This window comes from Pelodiscus sinensis, chromosome 2 (assembly GCF_052426305.1).
Source record: "Pelodiscus sinensis isolate ZL-2025 chromosome 2, ASM5242630v1, whole genome shotgun sequence".
In the NCBI taxonomy this organism is placed as follows: Eukaryota; Metazoa; Chordata; order Testudines; family Trionychidae; genus Pelodiscus; species Pelodiscus sinensis.
The window spans coordinates 134332950-134355011 of record NC_143053.1 but is presented as its reverse complement, the minus strand read 5'-3'; the positions used below and the strand labels follow the sequence as shown (position 1 = coordinate 134355011).

Sequence of the window (22062 nt, the reverse complement as noted above, 5' to 3'; positions counted from 1 at the left end):
AGCTGTTTCTGGGCTTTTGTGGGTATGGGTAAAACCCGTCACCATGCTAAATTGCTTTCATTTTAGACTGTATGAAATAAGATTGGTTATAAGAATGTTACTTTTAAGAAGTAATTAATTCAGTTTCTCCTTTTTTCAGCTTCTCAACCCCAATTACATTTATGATGGTAAGTTGTTTTAATAATTAAAAGCCACAGTAACTGGAGTGTGAGGAAAAACATACTTTGCATTGTATTTGCTGATGATGGGACTTTTGAGTTCAGGAGAAATCACTCCTCTTTGCATGTACTGTAATAGTAGATTTAAGAATTAAATCTTCCATTGGAATTTTGGTCATTATTCCACAATTAATAACAAATATATATTGTACTGCATTATACACTTTAAGTAATGTTTAAAAACACCACAGCTAACAAATTCCCATCTACTCCTTTCTTCTCCCACTCCAGTATGGTTTATGCCTGAACAAAAAAGAGAGAGATGGATCTTACATTGAACACAGAAGGCTAGTAAAATCCAGGCTCTGTTAGACCAGGGGGAGAACATGATCTAGAGTTGAGAACCCTCTCCTAAGAATGTTTTGCCTCCAATTCTGTCACCTTCAAACCTAGGGAATGGTAATAGGAATGCCTCAAATGAAAGGGCTGATCAGGACATAGAGAGGCAGAGAGAGGGACCAACCCATATTGGATGTAATCAACGTTTTGAATCAGATCTACAAGTAAACAGAAAGCCTATGTATTTGCTGAACTTTGCTGACATCATGCATTAGATTTAGTAGAGCATTCTGCACTCAGTCTGGCTTCTGAGTCATCTCCACATGTAAATTCTATTCAATAATCTACTTCTGAGGTGAAAATTGGTCTGGCCCAGATGTTGAATATAACTTAATTTTGTAGGTATCTCAGTTATCCTTTCTCATCCCTTGGGGCTACTCGGACTCTTTCTGACATGAGATTGGACTTGGTTTTAGATTAATGGAGTCACACATGCTAATGCTTCTTTAAAGGATTAGAAAAAAAAACTTCAGCAGATGCATTTAGATCACTCTGTAGAATTTACTAAGGAAACTCACCTCAGATAGTGTTTAGTTTTCAGTTAAATCTTTGTGGTAGCCTAAAGGTTGCCCAAATTCATGCATAGAATGGGAGACTAATTATGGAGAAGACCTCTGCAGAGTCCCAGTTGCTTGGTCTAAGTATCTAACAACATAGCTTTCAATTGGATGTATGTTGGATATTTCAAGCAGAGAGGGGCAGGCCCAAATACTAGGGATGTTAAAAAGCAGGTAACTGGGTAACCATGTAACCACTGAAAATCTCACCCATTGCATGCACCACAGCACAGAGCAACAGCTGATTCCCCAGGACCTGGTTTTTAAGCCAGCTCCTGGTCCACACCAGCTGCAGAGCCAGTAGCACAGGGTAGCAGCTGCTTCCCCAGGAGTGGGGCAGGAGCCTGCATGTAAATGTTAATGGTAACTGATAAGCCCAGGCTGATCGGTTAACCGTTTAAATGGTTATTTTTACATCCCTAGTAAATATACTTCTTTATAGTGGAGTAGTGGGAAGGAAGGATGAAAGGGGGTAAATCTCAATCCACTAATTGAATTACTTTTCTTCTTCCAGTTCCCCCAGAGTTTATAATACCATTGAGTGAGGTCACATGTGAGACAGGAGAGACCATCGTTTTTAGGTGTAAAGTCTGTGGTCGCCCCAAAGCTTCAGTAACTTGGAAGGGCCCTGACCATAACACCCTAAGTAATGACAGTCACTACAGCATCTCATACAGGTACAGTAGTGTGTTCATTTGTCCCTTAGCATTCTTGTTTTCTTTTCAGTATACGGCATGGTCTTCGGTGCCATGTTGCATTTTCTATTCTATCCTCTCTCCAAAATAACTAAGTTTTGTACAAATTCCAGTTTTATGTTTTGACTGCACATAATAGGCTTTAGCTGCCAATTCCCTAGTTTTCTGCTAATCCAGAAATCATGCAAACCATGTTGGATATGCGTGTGTGCGCCTCCGTGGGGGGTGTGTGTGTTTTGGCACAGGCTCATTAGAAGTACCTTTAGACTTCTTGAAAGTCTCAGGAATTAACTCTGGTCTCAGCAAGCAGCATTAATGCAGGATTTGTTCTGTGGGCGAACTAGAGGAGGGACTGTAGGGAAATGTAATGGAGTGTAGCTGACCTAAAGATTTTATGATGAAATATTTCGTGTCTTTGTGAAACGCAAAGAATTCACTGCTGGAAGGCCTGTGAGTCTTTACCCTAAGCATTGTTGATTTCCAAATGAAGGGTGAGTGTCTAATGTCAAATGTAGCCAATTTTGGAAAAAAAAACGTGACAGGAATTTTAAAATACTCCCATTTCCTTATTTCTTCATGGCAATTGTTGTGGTTCCATCACACTTATCTTTGAGTGAGTGTGTTCATTTTTCTTCTCCCCTGCTGCTATTAGAAACCCATACAAACTGGGAGAACTGGCTAATGGGCTACGCCAAAAGTGCTGTCAGATGCATAAAGTAAATATCCTCAATACATACAGATAAAATAATACTGAGTGATGTTTATTGAATAAACGTTCAGTCATAGGAAATTTAAGTGATTCTTGCAAGTTAAAATTTTAATGCACAAGTGAGATTTTCTGCTAGTTAGATGTTTATCCATTCCACCAAACTCTATCTCTGCTACAGAGAAGCATAATGCTGGAATAGAAGGGGGTTTGCAGGGCATAGGCTCATTGGAAGACCTGAATAAGAAGCTGACACAGTGCTTAAACTTGACTCATCATATGGTTCTTAGTTTTCACTTTCATAGTCACTAAATTCCCTTATTTTGGGGGGGGGGGGTTTTAATTGAGGTGCTCATTGAATAAACTGTGAGAGTAAGGCTAATTAAATGCTGCTATTCCTTTAAAAAATAAAATGGTGTTTTCCTGGCACTAGATGGTCAAACAAATGTTGTGGCAGAAAATGTCATTATGTTTTAAACTGTTGGATGACATGCAAATACAAAAAGCTCCAGAGCACCGTGCTAAGGGAGGGTGTTTCCGAGTTTGACCAAAAGGCAGTATTAAAGGTTTCTGTAGGGGATTCTCTGACACAAACGTTGCTACAAAATGGGGACTTCCGGAGAAATAAGAAATTCCTCATCTTCAGATCTCAGAGAGTTTGGGAGTGAGAGACTAGTTGTCAGATGAAGACTGACTCTAACATGAGTCTATAAGATGTCACTCTGAAATACTCAGCACTAGGATGTACTAGATTTTAGTGGAGTTGGTGCATGTGTATTGTAAGAGTGATGAATTTAAATGTAAGATGCATTGAGAGCTAGAGACTTTGGAACAGGACATGGAACTCACTGATTGATTCTAATGTGTTTTGTAGTGATTTAGGAGAGGCATCCTTGAAAATCATTGGTGTGACCACAGAAGACGATGGTATCTATACCTGTATAGCTGCAAACGATATGGGTTCGGTTTCATCTTCAGCCAGTCTACGAGTTTTAGGTGGGTTTCTCTCTTTTCATCTGATAACATTACCAGCAACCTTGGATTTCATAGGATGGCGATCCATTATCCACAATACATAGAAAACCTAGCCTCAGAGTTTATAGCATTTAGAGGTCATTTATGTCAACTCTTTTCATGGGGCACGTATTCCTTCATTAGTAGCCTCTACAAGACTGGACAGATTTCAGAAGTTAACTAGTTTGGGGCACCCACAGATGGTAAGTCTGTGGAAAGAGCTCAGGGTTTTTTTTTGTTTTTTACTTGTGTGGTCCCCATCTTGGTCCAGTGAGACAGGAGTCCTATAGTGATTTCCTTGTTACACTTTGCAGCCACAGTGGCTACCAATACCAGTTAAGATCTGTGTTGAAATCACAATGTTATTAATCTATTTTAACGCTGTCTGGGTGGAAATTGTGGAAATTGTGTCATTTCTGAATCTTGCAAACCCACAGAAGATCAAATACCAGTACCATGTCCCCTCTGTAGCCTTTTTTCAAAGCTCTTTCACTCAAAATAGTCCATCATCTCCTTATTTCTCAGATCCAAAAATCACACAATCCTCTTTACAGGACCCATCTAACACTTTAAAGCTATATCTTGCTTCAGAATCAGAAAACTGATTTTTAAAGCATGTATGTGGGCGATTAAAAGAAAACTAGCATCATAAAACTGACTGTTTTACTGGAGGACCTACTATAGTTATATATCACTGTGTAAAAAGGGAGATTATTTTCTGGTTAGTTTAATATATGCCATTTACAGCATAAAGATACCAGTTTCAGCAATTTTCAAACAGAGTTCCTTTCTGAAACCACCCAGGAGTGGGGAAGTCAAAGACATGTTTAAAAATATGAAAAATAAAGTAAGATGGTAAAACCAGGTGACTTAGACAGATGTAGTGCTTGTAACTACTTGTCATTTTTTTAAATTGCCATAGTCATGTTTTGTCATTGATTTTCTTCTCCATCCTTTTCATAAACTAAAACAGAAATGAAATACATCAAAAGACTGCTAATCCTACCCTTGACATACATATGCCAGCTAATATGGGGACTATAAAATAAACTCTGGCTTCTCAAAAACTTATGGGAGAGAGGGTTCAGGAATTTTGTAGAGTAACGTCTGGAAGCATAAGTCTAGGCTCTGAACGAAATGATCTCTTAAATAACCATGTATCAAACCATTTAGTAGCAACAAAACCACTATGAATTGTATTGGCAATCAGTACAGATTCCATAACATGGGCTCCTGATACATAATTATTTGCAATTAACCAGTCAAGGCATTTTTCACTAGCTTCAGATTTGAAATAATCTGTGTATGTAGCACCATGTTGAACGTATTGAACCAGCCTGGTTTTCAGGTGATAATGAGAGTGGGCGTAACTGGGGCAGGCTAGGTCTTTACTGTAAAGGAAAATCCTGCTTTTCTCACTAACTACGTGTGGGGGGGGGGGGGGGGGAGGATTCTTGGCCAGTCCTTGGGTGTGCTGGAAGAGCCCAGAATTTAATAATACACCCAATTTACATATCTGTGTTTATAAAAGGCAGTTACATTCCCTTAATGAAGGTCCCCGGTGTCAGTCTGATCTATTCTTCAAACCCCCTGGGATTATATCACACTTATCCAAATAAGTAACAGCCAATTAGTCTTTATCGAAGCTTGAAATTATATATTCTTCTTTTTAGATGTGGTGTTCATGTCCGTTCCACTTTAGGTGTGTGTCCTTGCCACATGCGCTGGTGCCAGAAGTTTTTTCTCTCAATGATACACAGAGGGAGCTACTCTTGTGACAGCAGGGATAATGCCTCCGTGGCACAGTACAAGGGAACCCATGTGCTCCCTCCACCCGTCAGTTCCTTCTTGCCACCATAGACAGTGTAACAGAACTGATGTGGCTTTAGCCATTCTTTGCTCTTTCTTGTTCTCTGCTAACAGTTTTCTTTTGTAGATAGTTGTTTGTAGTAGTTTCCCTTAGTATTAGTAGTTACCATTATTGTTATCCCAGGTGGCATGCCCTGATCCCCAGACTTGTGAAATGTGCAGACATCCTATGCTTGTTAGTGACCCTGCACAACTGTTGCCTCAGGTGTCTCAGCAACGGACACATCAGTGATAAAGTGCTGAATTTGCAAATCATTTCAGCCCTGGACCAAAAAAAAAAGGGGGGACTTTCACTTATGGGCTCTTCCGATGGAGTCCATGTTGACCTTTGGACTGGAGCAAAGGTCGGACTTGGTGCAGCATACCCCTCTGGAGCCATCCTCCAGCTAGCACTACACAGCCCCAGCTTCGACAAAGGGGCATTTTCCTCTGTCCCATAAAGAAAAGGAGAAGCAGGGAAGGGAAACCGGTCTTTTGGTGGGTGTCTAGTCACCTCTGTTGGGAAGTCGGGTTTCAGCTCAAGTGGAGTGGCCCAAACTGGCCCCGCCCCACTTGTCTGCACCGGGGAATAATGATGGTCTCTGGGACGTGGTGGTGCTGTAGACCCCGGAAGCCCCATGGGCGACACAGGATATACTGGAGGTGCCAGTGTCCACAGCCCATGTTGGTCTCCTTCAGAGCTTCTCCCCACTGACCCTGTTCCCCACCTGTGGGTCCAGCCTGTCAGTGCTCCCCCTCGTAAAGCCTCCAAGCTTCAGACTTGGGGGAGGCAGGCATCACAGACACCGCTTGAGTCCCCTGACTCGGAGTGCCCCCACAGCCCCCTCAGGATGGTCCTGCTCACAGGCCCACCATACTTACCATTCTATGAAAGGAAGTCATGGGCCCTCTTGTTCCTGGTCTCTGGGCAACACATGTGTGACTTCGGAAGCTGGCGTGGAGCATGAGTCCCTGCTACCAGGCCAGACACAGACTCCCATGGTGCCACCCCAGCATTCAGCACTGCATATTTGGGGATAGCTGCAAGGAAAGTGGCTATGGCCCTGGAACCTGTGGGGATTCACCCAACTATCCCAGGCTGCCTGGTCAGTTTCAGGGGTATCTTCGGCCTCGCTGTCTCAACCTCATAAGCAGATGCAAGCATCAGGTGAAGAGATCCTCTGCTCCCAAAAGCTCCTCCTAAGCTGACCAGTGGCACTGCAGGAACAAGGAGCGGAGCCCCTGACACCAGCGTTGTTTTTGCCGTCACAGCTTCCCCTCGTCTGGTGTTGCTGAACAGTGCAAAGGTGCAATTGGAACTCATAAAGAGAGTGGCCTCTAATCTGGGGATATAGGTGGAGGAGCTCAAGAAGCCAGCTGATGCCACCTTTGACGTGCACAGCACCTCTGCCTCCAGCTGGGTTGCCTGGAAAGGGGTTCTAAAGTTCACAAATGCCCTCTGGCAAACACCTTTTTCCTTGATACCCATTTCAAAGAGGGCTTAGTGTTTGGTGCCACCAAAGGGCCATATGTATCTCTACAGGCACCCAGCGCCAACTCCCTCGTGGTGGAGGTGGTCAACCATAAGGAGAGGCAAGAGCACGTAGGGGCGACACTGAAGAACAAAGACTCAAAAAGGCTACATTTGTTTGGATGAAAAATGAATTCATCTCCCAGCCTTCAGTTGCAGGTAGCAAATAGTCAACCCTTCCTTGGTCACTATGTTTTTAATATGTAATGGACCATCGTCAGTTTTTGAGGGATTGCTTCGCAGGGCCTCAATGAAAGAGTTTCAGGCAATTCTCGACATGGGGACAGCAGCTGCCGAGACAGCTCTTCAGGTGACATCAGACATGGTGGACTTCACAGTGTGCACAATGACTTTGGCCATACCCATGTGTCAAGTGTCCTGGCTACTCCTCTCCAGGCTATCTATGGAGGCTCATTAATCTCTCCAGGACTTCCCTTTCAATGGTCACTGACCCAGGGACTGTACCTCTCCAGGTCAGCCCATAAAAGGTTTTTACCCACAGCACCCTCCATGTCCTGGGAACCAGCTACACAAGGAGCCCCCTGGCTAAGAAAAGCAAGGGCTTTAAGCACCCAATCAGCCAACGCCTTCAAACCAGCCGGGCTCAATACCTACGATAACTCAAGCAGATACCTATGAAAGCTCAAGTTCAGTGTGGTCTCCTTAGTTTCCATGATTCCTGGGTCCAGATGTAGGAGACTGGAATGCCACTCTCCACATGAAGGACACATATTTCCTTGTGGCAGTCTTTCCAGTTCAGATGTTTTCGGTTTACAATGGAGTCCACTCACTATCAATGTATGGGCCTCCCTTTTGGCCTGGCTAGAGCACCAAGGGTGTTTACTAAGTGCATGGTAGTAGTGGCAGCCTGCCCCAGGTACCAGGTCTGTCCAGATTTACTTTTACCTCAACAACTGGCTGGTCGAGGACAGCTCTAGGACCAATGTCCATCACAACATAGCAATTCTCCTAGATACCTGCCACTGCCTGGGGCTCCTAGTCAGCAACAAAAAGTCCATGTTAATACCAGTTCAAAGAATAGGGTTCATCAGAGCAGTGCTCAACTTGACCCATATGAGAGCGAAAGCGTTCCTGCCCCCAGACAGGTTCTAAGTCCTGGCAAATCTCATAGTGGAGATGTCCGTGCCATGCTTGACCATGGCCGGAATCTGCTTGCACCTTTTGGGGCAGATGGCGGTGTGTCACACCTGACTCTGCATGCAGCTACTCCAGCAATACTTGGCATCAACCTTCTCCCAATCCCAGAGCCACCTGGACAAAGCTGTCACAATTCCTCTGCCAGTACATATTGCACTGCAGTGGTAGAGTACTCCAGAGAATGTTCTGGAGAGAGTCCAATTTGACATCCTTACTCTCTCCCTCAAGCTGGTGTTGGATGCCTCGAATATCTGCTGGGGGTTCACCTTGGCAATCTCTGGACCCAAGGGTCACCAGAGGAAGCAAGGTGATATAGAAACATCAAGGAGCTCAGAGCAGTGTGAGATCTTCCTGCCGCACATTGGTCAAAGTGGTGTGAATCCTCAAAGACAACACAACCTTGGTGTCCTACATCAATAGACAGGGAGAGACGTGCTTATTGTCTGTGTATCAGACAACACTTTTTCTCTGGGATCATCTCACAGGGACCTTTCTTCACCCTTCACTGTCATCTGCAGAGACCAGGTCTAGCTGTGGCCCTACACGGCTTTCGTGATGAAGGTTGTTGTGACGGACCGGGCCGTGTCTGGGCACAACTGAGGGCGTCTGCTCAGAGCGAATTGCTCAAATCCGGGGCTCCTTACAGCCCCCAAACTGGTGACCTCTCCAAACAGGCCACAAACCAGTCCCACAGAGTGCTTCAGCAGCCTGCCTGAAGCCTCACGAGCAAAACCCCTACACCCCAGCAATATCCGTGCCCCAGATGGCCCCGGGCCTCATACACAGGTGGGGGGGGGGGGGTCCTAGCACCTAATCCCAAGAAACCAGCCACAGATCCCTGGTCAATTTACCCTCTGGATCTTACCCGCAAATCATGCTGGGCCAATCCTTTAGAATCTAAAACTAAAGGTTTATTATCACAAGAAAGAAAAGCATGAGAGTCAGGTTGTTAAAGAATATTACGTTATATGCACCGAATCTCCCAGTCCTCGATGCAGGCTCTAGCAGAGATGTACAGCTGCTGGTTTAAAAGTTCTTGTTGCACATCCTATCATCAGGATGGGTTCACAGGTCTTCCGGACTCTTTGATCCCTGCAGTGCTGCCTCTGGGATGAAGTGCTGAGCTGAGAACAAAATGGCATCGACCACATGAACTCTTTATACTTCCTTCCTGGCCTCTTCTAGTATGTAGCAGGTCACCTGGTCAGAGGCCAATCTCTGTGTTCCCTGCTGGCCCATTGAGAGCCATTGTTCCACAGGGCCTCGGTAATTAGCATGTCCACAGACTCGGCCCTGCCCAATGCTTAACCACATGCAGGGAAATCTTCAGTGTCCATACAAGTACATGCTAATAATTGCACACACACACATTATACAAACACATGAACAGCGTACATAAGATTATCCGATAATAAGCTTCTATTCAATACCTCACATGGCCCCCTTCTATACCATTTTTGGGGCCAACACCCACACCTATGGGTGCATCAGTGATCTGGCTGCTCCCCTCAAGATCCAGCAACGTGACAGTTGTTTCTTCCTTCCATTTGGACCAGGACATATTCCTGCCTGTGTTCTGCCCCAAACCTCACAAGACAGTGGAAGAAAGGCATTTGCACATTCTGGACATCTAAAGGGCCTTGGCCTTTTACCTGGAACATACTAAGTCCTTCCTAGATCAACACAGCTATTAATCGAGATAGTCGATAGCCTGCTGGTTTCCACACAGCAGCTTTCCAACTGGATCATCTCGTGCATCCAGTCTTGCTATGGCTGGGTTCAGCAGAACTGTGGTGCAATCTATGTGACTGTGAATGCCTACCTACCTCCATACTGCTTGGAGTCACCTGTTGTGGAACAAACATGAGCAACCACTGTAAAAAATAAAAAAAAATAAAAAATAAAAATTGTTGCTCATGACCATTCCGTGACCCGTCCTCCTTCCCTGCTGTTGGAGGATCTGGCAAGAAAGAACTGAGGGTGGGAGGAATGGGTGGTGCCTCTTCTACAGCATTTTGGAGGCACCACTTCAAGAATCACCAGAGCTGCCACTCTGTGGGTACTACAAAGGGGAAATCTTCCGGCACCGGTGCAGGTGGCAAGTACACATGCCTACTGTGGAATGGACATGAGCAGCACATCTCAAAGAACACAAGTTACAAAATGGGTAACTGTCTTTTAAAGTAGCTTTTGCTCCACTATACTGTCAAAGTACTTGAATGCTCTGCAGCCCATGTTGCCTCACTTGTGCTTCCAGCCACTTCATTTTCAATTGACAGTACATTAATACCCTGGAGGAGAGCATTCTTTGCACAGAGGAACGTTTGCCCACAGTTAGCTTCTGGACACTTGGAGAGATGAGAAGAGAGCTACTTAAGAACAATTTCACTCTTCCCTGCCTTCATCTGTAAGCCAGAACAGAAAACTTCATAAGGAAAAGGTATCAAAAGCTGCTGCAGGTTTTAAAAAAAATCTGTGTGGCGCTACCAGCCATTTACTTACTGTTAGAATCAACCAGTGCAGTTTCTGCCCCACACAAGAGCTAGCACTATGTTGTGATCAGGGTCAAAAAATTCTTAGAACTCAAGAAACTGTTTGAGTGTCTGCCACAACTTGCTTGGTGACCTTACCCATTGAATAGCAGTTAGCAGTAAACCAGATGAGCTGCATCAAGCATTGGTGTCGGGACCATTAACTTTACAGTAGCAACCTGCATCTCTATTCCTCCTTTGCTCCCTGAAGGGACATGCTGACAGTCTCAATAAGCAGGGGCCCCAGGGCCTCTCCCCATTAGGTTTCAACAGCCTGCAAAGACAAGATTCCAACTCCTACGTTGTAGGACAGAGCACCTGTATTTCTGCAGGGCTGCAGTGTGTGATCTTAAAATCTGTCACAGTTCTTCTCACTCAGTTGAGACTTCAATCACCAGCCCTGTAGCCAGCTTCTTGCATCATCTTTTTCAGGTCACTTGTGTGATGACCTGTAGGGCAAATCCAAGGGTGAAGGGCATTTACTGGCCATTAGAACATTATTTTGTTCTCCATTACGGAAATGAAGACTTACCAAACCATCATGGATGGTCAATCAGAAGAGCAACTTTATACCTCAAGGGTTCCTGAAATCACTGACACCACATAAACAGACCCATGGCCCTTCTAGGGTATATACATCCCAACCTCAAACCAAAAAAGACAATGATCAGTTCATGACACAGGAGTATTCATCCCTTCAAAATCCACTTCCAAATAAGGCACCATTTCTTAGATTTTGTCCAGTGTACAACCACCCAAAACAGTCTGATTATTTTCATGACAGCTGTTAAATTCTGAGGTGTATCCCTTTTTCATATGGGTTGTTTAAATTACAGCTGAAAATATTTTTATACTAAAATAATTCTACTTGTTTTTTCTGTTAAGGTCCTGGAAGTGATGGGATCATGGTAATCTGGAAAGACAACTTTGATTCCCTGTACAGTGAAGTGGTTGAGCTTGGCAGGTATGACTTGGGCCATTTCATTGTGAAAGTTGGTCAAAAATACGACACTGATTCAGATTATTTCTTTATGAAATTTTCTTAAAATTTACAAGTATTAGTTGCAATGATCAATTGAGAGTCAAACACAGAATTTCTTAGCCTGTGAAGAAAATGTAACACAATACTAAAATCCTAGCTTAAATACAAAAGCAATTTTTTAATGCTGAAACTTTACTCATGGGCTAAATTAGAGGATGTGTTTTGTGAAACTGTATATGTTTTATGAAAAATGGCACATGTTCTCTGAACAATTGTACTTAAGAGCTCCATAAGATTATACAGCACTCCCTTAGGTAAGTATATTAATCTTTACAACAAACCCCCTCATTATCAACCAAGAATTAAAAAAAAAATTGGTCTGATAGCTAGTATATAGATGGAATTAATAAACTAAAATCTATTTGCATTGCTTAGTCATACTACCCTGGAACACAGATCAAATTCTGATTTTACTTTTCTGGAAATTTAAAAGAATTTTTTATTCAAGCTCATTAGTTACCAAGAGAAGTATTATTAAGTAATAATACTTAGTCTTTGAATGTAGTCAAACTACTTTTATTTACGTGCTATTGGACATGATCATAACTTTTGTCTTAGTAAAATGTTGTGCAGTTTCTGGTCCTTTAGCATTGCCCTCAGCTAATTCTTTTCTTTTTTAATTATTTTTTAGGGGCAGATTTTCTGTTGTTAAGAAATGTGATCAGAAAGGAACCAAACGAGCAGTGGCCACTAAGTTTGTGAACAAGAAATTGATGAAACGAGACCAGGTTACCCATGAACTCGGAATCATGCAGAATCTCCAACATCCCCAGCTTATTGGCCTTCTAGATACCTTTGAGACTTCCACCAGCTACATCTTAGTATTAGAGATGTGTGTGGGCTCTAAGTAACATCATTTTATATATAAATATGTAATCTTCATGCAAATGATTTTTTATGCCTGGGTATTGTAGTAGTTTGTGGATTATTTTGGAGAAGTTCAGGATGTCAGAGAACTTCTAGAGTGCTTACATAAAGTCCTAGAACTCTCACGTTCTGTTTTTAGAGATGATAATACTGTCTTAAGTTTTTTCCAAAATGTTCTTCTTGTCCATAATGGAAAGCAAAGACCCTGGCTGTTCACAAGAACCAATTCCCCCAACTAAAATCTCCTGTAAACTATTTCCCATCAGAATGACTTGGAAAGGAAGGGGATGGATGATCACTGTGGTGCAGATGATCCTCTTAACCATCTCACTTTTAAGTTGTGTAAATGGCGCTCTGTGCGTACGTGCGTGTGTACATACTTACGTAGATACGTACAGGAGTAAGATGTGGATGGAGTAAATAATATAAAATGTTGATATGCTTGAAATTCTCATGTCACCTCCCTGTGTTGTTTCTCCGTTCCTGACTCATTTCAATATCAGCTGGAGTAGGTGATGGAAGGAAAATTTATTCCATAGCATCTTAATAAGATCAGCAGTTCCGTGTTTCCCTGTTCTGTGCCCCTCCACTTTCTTCATACTCTTAAGGTTTTTTCCTCTGTATGAATGCAGTACATGCATGCAAGGTTACGTTATGTTGACATGCTATTCAAAGAGGTTCAAAATGCAGGTTCTTCACATATCTAACATGTAGATGGTGTGCAAGACATTCAATAGAGATTAATGGTTTTAGGGACTTTAGGGTTTAAGACTTTCAGCACTTTGAGAATAAGGCATTGTGAATGTTTGTGTCTCAGACTGAGCACCAAAAATAGAGACACCGTAATGTTTTTATTGCATTTTTATGAGCTGTTTTCTGAGTTATGTTTAGAGATTAGTATAGTAGAAAGTCAGTAGATTAAAACTATGTGAAATACGTCAGGGTCTTTCTGATTAAAACTATGTGAAATACGTCAGGGTCCTTAAACTGGAAATAGGATTTGCTGTGTTGCTCCAGTTTTAGGGATATAAAATTTCGATTAATTGGCTAATCAAATGGTCAATGAAATTTACATCAATTAGTCGATAAGGGTGCCTCCGCCTTTGAAATGTACATAAGAACATAAGAATGGCAGTTCTGGGTCAGACTAAAGGTCCATCTAGCCCAGTAGCCTGTCTGCCGACAGTGGCCAGCACCAAGTGCCCTGAAGGGGGTGGACCGAAGACAATGATCAAGCGATTTGTCTTGTGCCATCCATCTCCAGCCTCTGACAAACAGAGGCCAGGCACACCATTCCTACCCCCGGCTAATAGCCTTTTATGGACCTAACCTCCATGAAATTATCTAGCTTCTCTTTAAACTCTGTTATAGTTCTAGCCCTCATAGCCTCCTCTGGCAAGGAGTTCCACAGATTGACTATGTGCTGTGTGAAGAACTTTCGCGTATTAGTTTTAAACCTGCTACCAAATAATTTCATTTGGTGTCCTCTAGTCCTTATATTATGGGAACTAATGAATAACTTTTCTTTATTCATCCTCTCACCACCACTCATGATTTTATATACTTCTGTCATATCCACCCTAAGTCTCCTCTTTCCCAAACTGAAAAGTCCCAGTCGCTTTAGCCTCTCTTCATATGGGACCTGTTCCAAACTCCTAATCATTTTAGTTGTCCTTTTCTGAACCCTTTCCAAGGCCAAAATATCTTTTTTGAGGTGAGGAGACCACATCTGTACACAGTACTCAAGATGTGGGCATACCATAGTTTTATACAGGGGCAGCAAGATAGTCTATGTCTTATTTTCTATCCCTTTCTTAATAATTCCTAACATTCTATTTGCCTTTTTGACCTCTGCAGCACACTGTGTGGACGTTTTCAGAGAACTCTCCATGATAACTCCAAGATCTCTTTTCTGATTTGTCAGAGCCAAATTAGCCCCCATCATACTATATGTATAGTTGAGGTTATTTTTTCCAACGTGCATTACTTTACGCTTATCCACATTAAGCTTCATTTGCCATTTTGCTGCCTATTCACTTAGTTTTGTGAGATCTTTTTGAAGTTCTTCACACTCTGCTTCTGCCTTGACTATCTTGAACAGTTTAGTATCATCCACAAACTTTACTACCTCACTGCTGGCCCCTTTCTCTAGATCACTTATGAATAAGTTGAATAGGATTGGTCCTCGGACTAACCCTTGGGGACACCACTAGTTACCCCTCTCCATTCTGAAAATTTACTATTTATTCCTACCCTTTGTTTCCTGTCTTTTAACCAGTTCTTAGTCCATGAAAGGACCTTCCCTCTTATCCCATGACAATGTAATTTACACATGAACCTTTGGTGAGGGACTTTGTCAAAGGCTTTCTGAAAATCTAAGTATACTATATCTACTGGATCCCCCTTTTCCGCATGTTTGTTAACCCCTTCAAAGAACTCTAATAGATTAGTAAGAAATGATTTCCCTTTACAGAAACCATGTTGGCTTTTGGCCAACAAATTATGTTCTTCTACATGCCTCACAATTTTATTCTTAACTATTGTTTCGACTAATTTGCCCGGTACTGAAGTTAGACTTACTGGTCTGTAATTGCCAGGATCACCTCTAGAGCCCTTTTTAAATATTGGTGTCATATTAGCTACCTTCCAGTCAGTAAATACAGAAGCCGATTAAAGGATAGATTACAAACCAGTTAACAGTTCTGCAATTTCCCATTTGAGTTCTTTTAGAACCTTTGGGTGAAATGCCATCTGGTCCCGGTGATTTGTTATATTGCTACACTTCAAAGGCGAAAGTGCTGTGAGGAACACAGGGCTTGAGTCCCCTGCTGGCTCTGTGCTCCCCGCAGCATTTCAGAACTGGGGAGTCCCCTACTAACCCTGTGTTCCCTGCGGCACTACCGCTTTGAAACGCTGCAGGGAGCCTGGTGTCACACACCGCATGGCGCTTCAAAGCAGAAGCGCCACATGGAGCTTGGAGTCAGCGAGGGACTCCCAGCTGGCCCCAGGCTGCACCCGGGATTTCACAGTGGCAGCACCACATAGAGCCTGGGATCTGGCCCTGGGCTCCACATGGCGCTGCCACTTTGAAGCACCCTTATTTCTTTCCCTCCTCCCCTTGCTGCCTCTTTTTGATAGAGGCAGCAGACGAGGGGGGGTGGGGGTGACTAATCATCTAGGCATTCACATCCCTATCCAGAATAGCTTCAGTTGAATAAAGCCGTCTGATCAAGATCATTGCTCTTGTGCTGCCTATATTCTACTAGTAATTTTTTGACATTCACTATAGAATGAACTTACAGATTAAAAATAACTAAAGCCTTGGGCTATGTCTACACTGCAGGCTATTCTCGCGCAAAAACTTGCAGAGCGTCTACACTGCACACGCATTCTTGCACAAGTAAATTTACAGTAAAGCATCAGAAGAGAGGGCTTCTTGCGCAAGAGTTATTCCTCTCCCCACAAAGAATTTAAGCCCTCTTGCGCAAGAGCTCCTGCACAAGAAGGCAGTGTGGATGGGCAATAGGAGTTTCTTGTGCAAGAAACCCGTATGGCTAAAATGGCCATCAAAGCTTTCTTGCACAAGAGAGTGTCCACTCTGCCATGGATGCTCTTGCGTAAAAGCACATGGCAGTGTGGACGTGCTCTTGTGCAAGACCTTTTGCGTAAGAACTCTTGTGCAAAACAGTTCTTGCGCAAGAAGCCTGCAGTGTAGACGTAGCCTTGCAGTTTTATGGGTATTTCTTTCATCTGGTTAAAACACTGCTTTTCCTTCTGTAGAGGCCCCCTTCTGTAGAGGCCCCCTTCCTAAGTGTGCTTTAGAATAGTAATCTCTGAATGGTGCTACATGATTAATGAAGACTGATTAATCCCAGGGGGAATAGAATTTATCATTTGATTTCAAGAAAAATAAAATTAAACTTCTATTTGGTAATAGTAGCCAGGGTTCACAAATTGATGCTGTTTGTAAAGATAAGGATAATTTAACTTGAAAATGCTTTTTAAATGTTAAAATCAGCATATATAAATATAAACCATTGCTGTTTTCATATTACAATGAAATGCACCTTTATATTCAATAGGGCTGATCAGGGTCGCTTTCTAGACTGTGTTGTGCAATGGGGAAACCTCACTGAAGGGAAAATCAGGCTGTATCTGGGAGAGATTCTGGAAGCTGTACAGTATCTTCACAACTGCAGAATAGCACATCTGGACCTAAAGGTGAGGAGCCAAAGTTACACCTGGAATGTTACCAGAACAGATTGCCTTTTCTAGGTGACAGCTGCATACTCCAGACATAGAAAGTTCTGGCCATTGAGAGCCATGCAACCCCTTTACTTTAAGCCATGCAATGCTCCATCCTAGGTTATAGGAAGTGGTGGGACTTGCCCCCCATGTACCTTAAGTTATTTTCAGCCTTTAAAAAAAATCTCAAATGCCATTGTGTCTTCCAGCTTGGTTTGATGGCTGTTCATGTTCACCTTTGTTAAGATCTCTTTCTCTGTACGTGGTAACAAATTGTTAGACTTTTAACATGCACTATTGATTTGTTTGCTTGTTTTTGTCTGGGGAGCTTGCTATAGAGATAATTTGAAACAGCAGAATCTGTTGTGTAAATTTGGTTAAAACATTGCTGCTCTTATGGCTCCAAATTCTCCATTTCTGTGTTTTATACTTTGCGGTGTGTGGGTGAAGGGCATCTGCTGCATCCTTGTTCCATCCCTCTGGGATATGATGTTTGTATCTGATCCATTTTGGTGGAAAAAGCCTTGAAGGTTTCAAGATGGATTTGAGGCTTGTTACTGGCCCTTTCTCCTAGCCAGTCTCAGTTTAGATGGGGAAAACTGATGCCAGGAGATCCTCTGTGCCTGCAGAATCTTTTAGGCAGTAAAAGGCTTTGGACTCAATTCTGCAGATTTCATTCTTGATATGAAAAGAAGAAGATAAAAAAGGCAAAACCCTCATGCCCCAAATTTCCCATCATCTTCAAAAACATTAATTTAAAAAATTGACTTGATCTGCATCAGAGGGGTAACCGTGTTAGTCTGAATCTGCAAAAGCAATGAGGAGTCCTGTGGCACCTTATAGACTAACTGAAGTGTAGGAGCATAAGCTTTCGTGGGCAAAGACCCACTTCGTCAGATGCATGTATTGGATTTCTTTCATCTGGTTAAAACACTGCTTTTCCTTCTGTAGAGGCCCCCTTCCTAAGTGTGCTTTAGAATAGTAATCTCTGAAGGGTGCTACATGATTAATGAAGACTGATTAATCCCAGGGGAAATAGAATTTATCATTTGATTTCAAGAAAAATAAAATTAAACTTCTATTTGGTAATAGTAGCCAGGGTTCACAAATTGATGCTGTTTGTACAGATAAGGATCATTTAACTTGAAAATGCTTTTTAAATGTTAAAATCAGCATATATAAATATAAACCATTGCTGTTTTCATATTAAAATGAAATATAAGTCTATAAGGTGCCACAGGACTCCTCGTCGCTTTGACTTGATCTACAGTTGTTGTGGGCTCAGAAAGTGTTTTTTCTGACCTGTTAACCGGAGAGGGGAGGGGCAACTGCCCTGGGGCCAACAATTTTAAAAGGGCCTGGCGATCCCTGCCACCAGAGCCCCAGGTGGCCCATGCCAGGTGGCACTGAAAAGCTGGCTTGGCTGGGAGAGGCTAGTCCCGGCCCCGTCCCTTCTGTCCAAAGTCCTGCCCTTCTGGAGGCTCAGAACACACTCACGCTCACTCTCTCTGTCCCCCCTTTACGCCCTCTCTGTCATTCTTACTTGGGGCCTGACAAAGTCTGTTGGCCACCCTGTGCATAGCTGAATTCCAGAGTGGGGCGTCTACTTGAAATCCAGTTATAGGTCAGTAACTTTTCTCTAGTTCAAAACAAAATAAACATTCTACTTCCCCTCAGCAGCTTTTAGGAGTTGCTTGTAACAGTTCCTGTGGCTTCCACAGTGAAGCTGTAAGACAGTGTTTCTCAACCTTTTTTTATAAAGTACTCCTTTTTAAAAAAAAAAAAAATTATAAGTACCCCCAGTACCTACAGTTTTCAGACACACCATTTTTTTCTACCATTGCATAACATGTGTTTAAACAACTTAATTGTAGCTGTATAGGCGATGAAATTTTTGTGTGTAAAATGTACACAAAGAATAAAGTGCTGTAAAACTTACAACAAAAATTCAGTTTTCTCCAAATTTCAGTTGTGTTGACTTACCTTCCCCCCCCCCCAGACTTCTCTCGAGTACCCCTAAGGGTACACATACCACTGATTGAGAAACACTGCTCTAAGAGATCCTGATTTTAAACTTTAGTTCAGTTCAGCTACTTCTGTATTGTAAAATAAATGGTGAGCCACAGACATGTACATGTTAAGAGACACTTTGTTAGAAAAAAAAAATCTTTGATTTCCTACTCCAGTCTAAATATTCTATTTTTTGTTTTCTGTGTCACACTATTAGCGAAAAGTTGTTGGGTCTTCAAACTGCAGGTTTACAGAGTTCCAGTTTTCTGTGGGTCTCTGCAGAACTCTTATTGTGAAGTGAATTGTTGCCAACTGAGCAGGACTGTGTTTCCTGTGTCATGACTCTGCGAGAACCTAAAACTCAATGATCACATCTTCCAGGATGCTGCAGACTGTTGCAGAATTCTTTGCAAACTTTGAGGAGCTTGAGAGAACCATATGGGAACTTTGTGGAGCTAGCCCTGATAATCCACTGCGCTTGTAAATCTTTGCTGTGCCCCTCAACTGCCTGTGCTGGTTGGAAAGGAGTAGACTAAGGCTTTAGACGTGTGCCAGACTTATTTGAAAGATGAATATGATTTTCCTCTTTGTATTTTATAGCCTGAAAACATTCTGGTGGATCAGAGTTCAGCTAAACCAACAATAAAACTGGCTGACTTTGGAGATGCCGTCCAGCTTAATACCACCTATTATATCCACCAGTTACTTGGGAACCCAGAGTTTGCAGCTCCTGAAATTATCCTCGGAAATCCTGTCTCACTAACCTCAGATGTTTGGAGCATCGGAGTGCTCACATATGTCCTTCTTAGTGGCGTCTCTCCTTTCCTGGATGAAAGTGTAGAGGAAACTTGCCTGAATATTTGCCGCTTAGACTTTAGTTTCCCAGATGACTACTTCAAAGGAGTTAGCCAAAAGGCCAAAGATTTTGTATGTTTTCTACTTCAGGATGACCCAGCTAAGCGTCCTTCTGCAGCATTGGTCCTTCAAGAGCAATGGCTGCAGCTGGGGAATAGCAAAAATGTTGACAGCATTGACATATCCAGACTGACTTCGTTCATTGAGCGGCGAAAACACCAGAATGATGTTCGACCCATTCGTAGCATTAAAAACTTCTTACAGAGCAGGCTCTTGCCAAGAGTTTGACCTCACTTGAAATTCTCTCTCATTCTCTTTCACCTGCCAATCCTACTGGAGATGGAAATCTCCTGCCAATCAGCTGTTGACTTGAATTTTGGAGACTAAAACAGAGCCAATCAGCTGCTAGAATGTTCGTGTGAAAATGCATTCCAAGTAACCCTGCACATAGTAGTACTTGGGACTAGCAATGCAAACTATGCTGAGGTGGAGGCCTATAGCATTGTACTCTGTGAAAGACAGTCAAGAGTATTACAGTAACAGTGTTTTATTCAGGTTTCTGCAAAAAAACACTTTTTTTAAAAAAAACTAATAGAATTTTGCAAATGAACTTACCATTTTCAAGATTTGTTTGAGGAAATAAATGCCTATGTTCAAAGCACTGGGATTGACAAACAGACATGGACAAATACCAAATCACACCTGGAGAAGACTCACCAAATTGGCTGCCCATTGATATGGCCTCCATTGATGTCCATTTTTTCATTTGGTCCTAGAGCTTTCCAGTTGCCTCACCTGTATATATCTCACATAGCAGTGCACTGAGATCAGACTCTGCTTTTAAGTGCATCCAACCTCAAAATTTTTGCATAAAATAGAATGAATCATTTTGCTCTGATAAAATGTAGGCCTTACTTGTATATAGACTGTTACCTGCCTTCAGTCTGTAATTTTTCTCTCCCTCTCCCTCCTCCCTAAATGGTGGTATACCACTGTGCGGGTCTTCAGTTCAGGTCAGCCCTTGCTGTCCTATTCGAAAAGGACTTTGGGTTGGTGCCCAGCCTGCCAATCTTATTGTCGAGCAGTGTACAGCAGGATGAAAATACTGTAAATGCACTCATTTGGAATTTTGTTTTATTTCATATCATGTGCAATGTTGTGGCTTTAACATTTTATGCAACTATTTATGAAGACCTCTGTTGTAACTGTAATAAATATATAGAAAAAGCACATTCTTAGTATGGCGAGCTTTATGGTTTTGTTTGTGTGTTTGGAGTTTCTGGGTGGGTGAGGGAGGGGATATTGTATCATACTGTCATTAGTTTAATTATCAGATTTTAGCATAAAACTTAGAAAAGAACCTAGTGAGTTTTAAGGATTGTAAATAAATAAGTTAGGTATTCATAACCAGAATCACAAACTGGATAAGAAATAGGGTGACATTTAAAAAAAAATATTATTACATTATTCAAAATGCCAAAGTATTACTTTCCCAAACCAATCTCAACATTTACTAGTTTTTAGAATTTTCAAATCTGCATTTACTGTTTTCTGTACAATAATTGAATGATTTTTTTTCTCTCTTTGGCAAAGAAATAAATTCAAGCAGTAGTGGTCATGTGACCTGATGTAATGTAACTGTCTTATGTACTGTTTTTTAGATTAAGGTAATATTAACATATTTAAAAAGACAGAGTTTGGCTTTCTGGTTATCACAGATTTGACATGGATGTATTGACATCTATGTTTCTCTGTACAAAATGCCTGTTTTAAATAAGGAAATTAAGCCTCCAACCCACACTAGTTAGATATGAGTCTTAAGCCATAAACTGGCTTTGGATAGTTTTAAACTTTGCCACTTCCATTGTTTTCTATTTATTCCTTTTTGTTGATTTTTTGTTTTGTAAAGTTGTACAGAAACTTTTTAAAAGAAAAATGAATTAAAGACTGGATGTGTCTTCTTACCAACCTCATAACATCTTATTCATGTGTTATTTTCTTCTATTATTTCAGTTAAATTTTTACTTTTATTTTGCATGTATATTTCTTTGTACAGTGATATGTTTAAACAGTATGATGTGATGTAAATACTTTATTTTACCATCAGTTATTTTAAAAAAAAATTAAACATATTTGACATACTTGTCTGATCTCTCTTGTTTTAAAACCTTGTGATCTAGGCCTTGCTATATTTTAGTGGTGCTTTGCACTGAAGCTATGACATAGTTCTTTGTTACAGCATTAGATTTAAATTGCCTAGTGACTGTACCATTATTTTAAAGGCTAGGAATATGCCCCACAAAATACCATTTGCCCTTTACTTGTAGGTATTGAGTGTTTGGGGGTATTCTAGTCTTCTTATGAGATAATTGGATTAGCTACCTTTCTGAGACCTGCCTGTCACTGCATTTTATATAGCTAGAGCAAATATGAATACAAGTCTTGC

The 22062-nt window shown here is 41.8% G+C and overlaps 1 protein-coding gene across 2 annotated transcripts in view; it reads left to right on the top strand.

The window, feature by feature from the left end:
* The window catches only part of TRIO (trio Rho guanine nucleotide exchange factor), a 414034-nt gene extending 392277 nt beyond the window's left edge, over positions 1-21757 (top strand). For both annotated transcript variants that reach the window (XM_006117079.5, XM_075921462.2), the window contains exons 51-57: positions 140-167; positions 1629-1791; positions 3390-3511; positions 11483-11561; positions 12271-12471; positions 16589-16727; positions 19362-21757. In XM_006117079.5, the coding sequence (XP_006117141.2) occupies positions 140-167; positions 1629-1791; positions 3390-3511; positions 11483-11561; positions 12271-12471; positions 16589-16727; positions 19362-19904 (1275 nt within the window). In that variant the 3' untranslated portion in view covers positions 19905-21757. The remainder of the gene's footprint in view (positions 1-139; positions 168-1628; positions 1792-3389; positions 3512-11482; positions 11562-12270; positions 12472-16588; positions 16728-19361) is intronic.
* Positions 21758-22062: the final 305 nt, after the last annotated feature.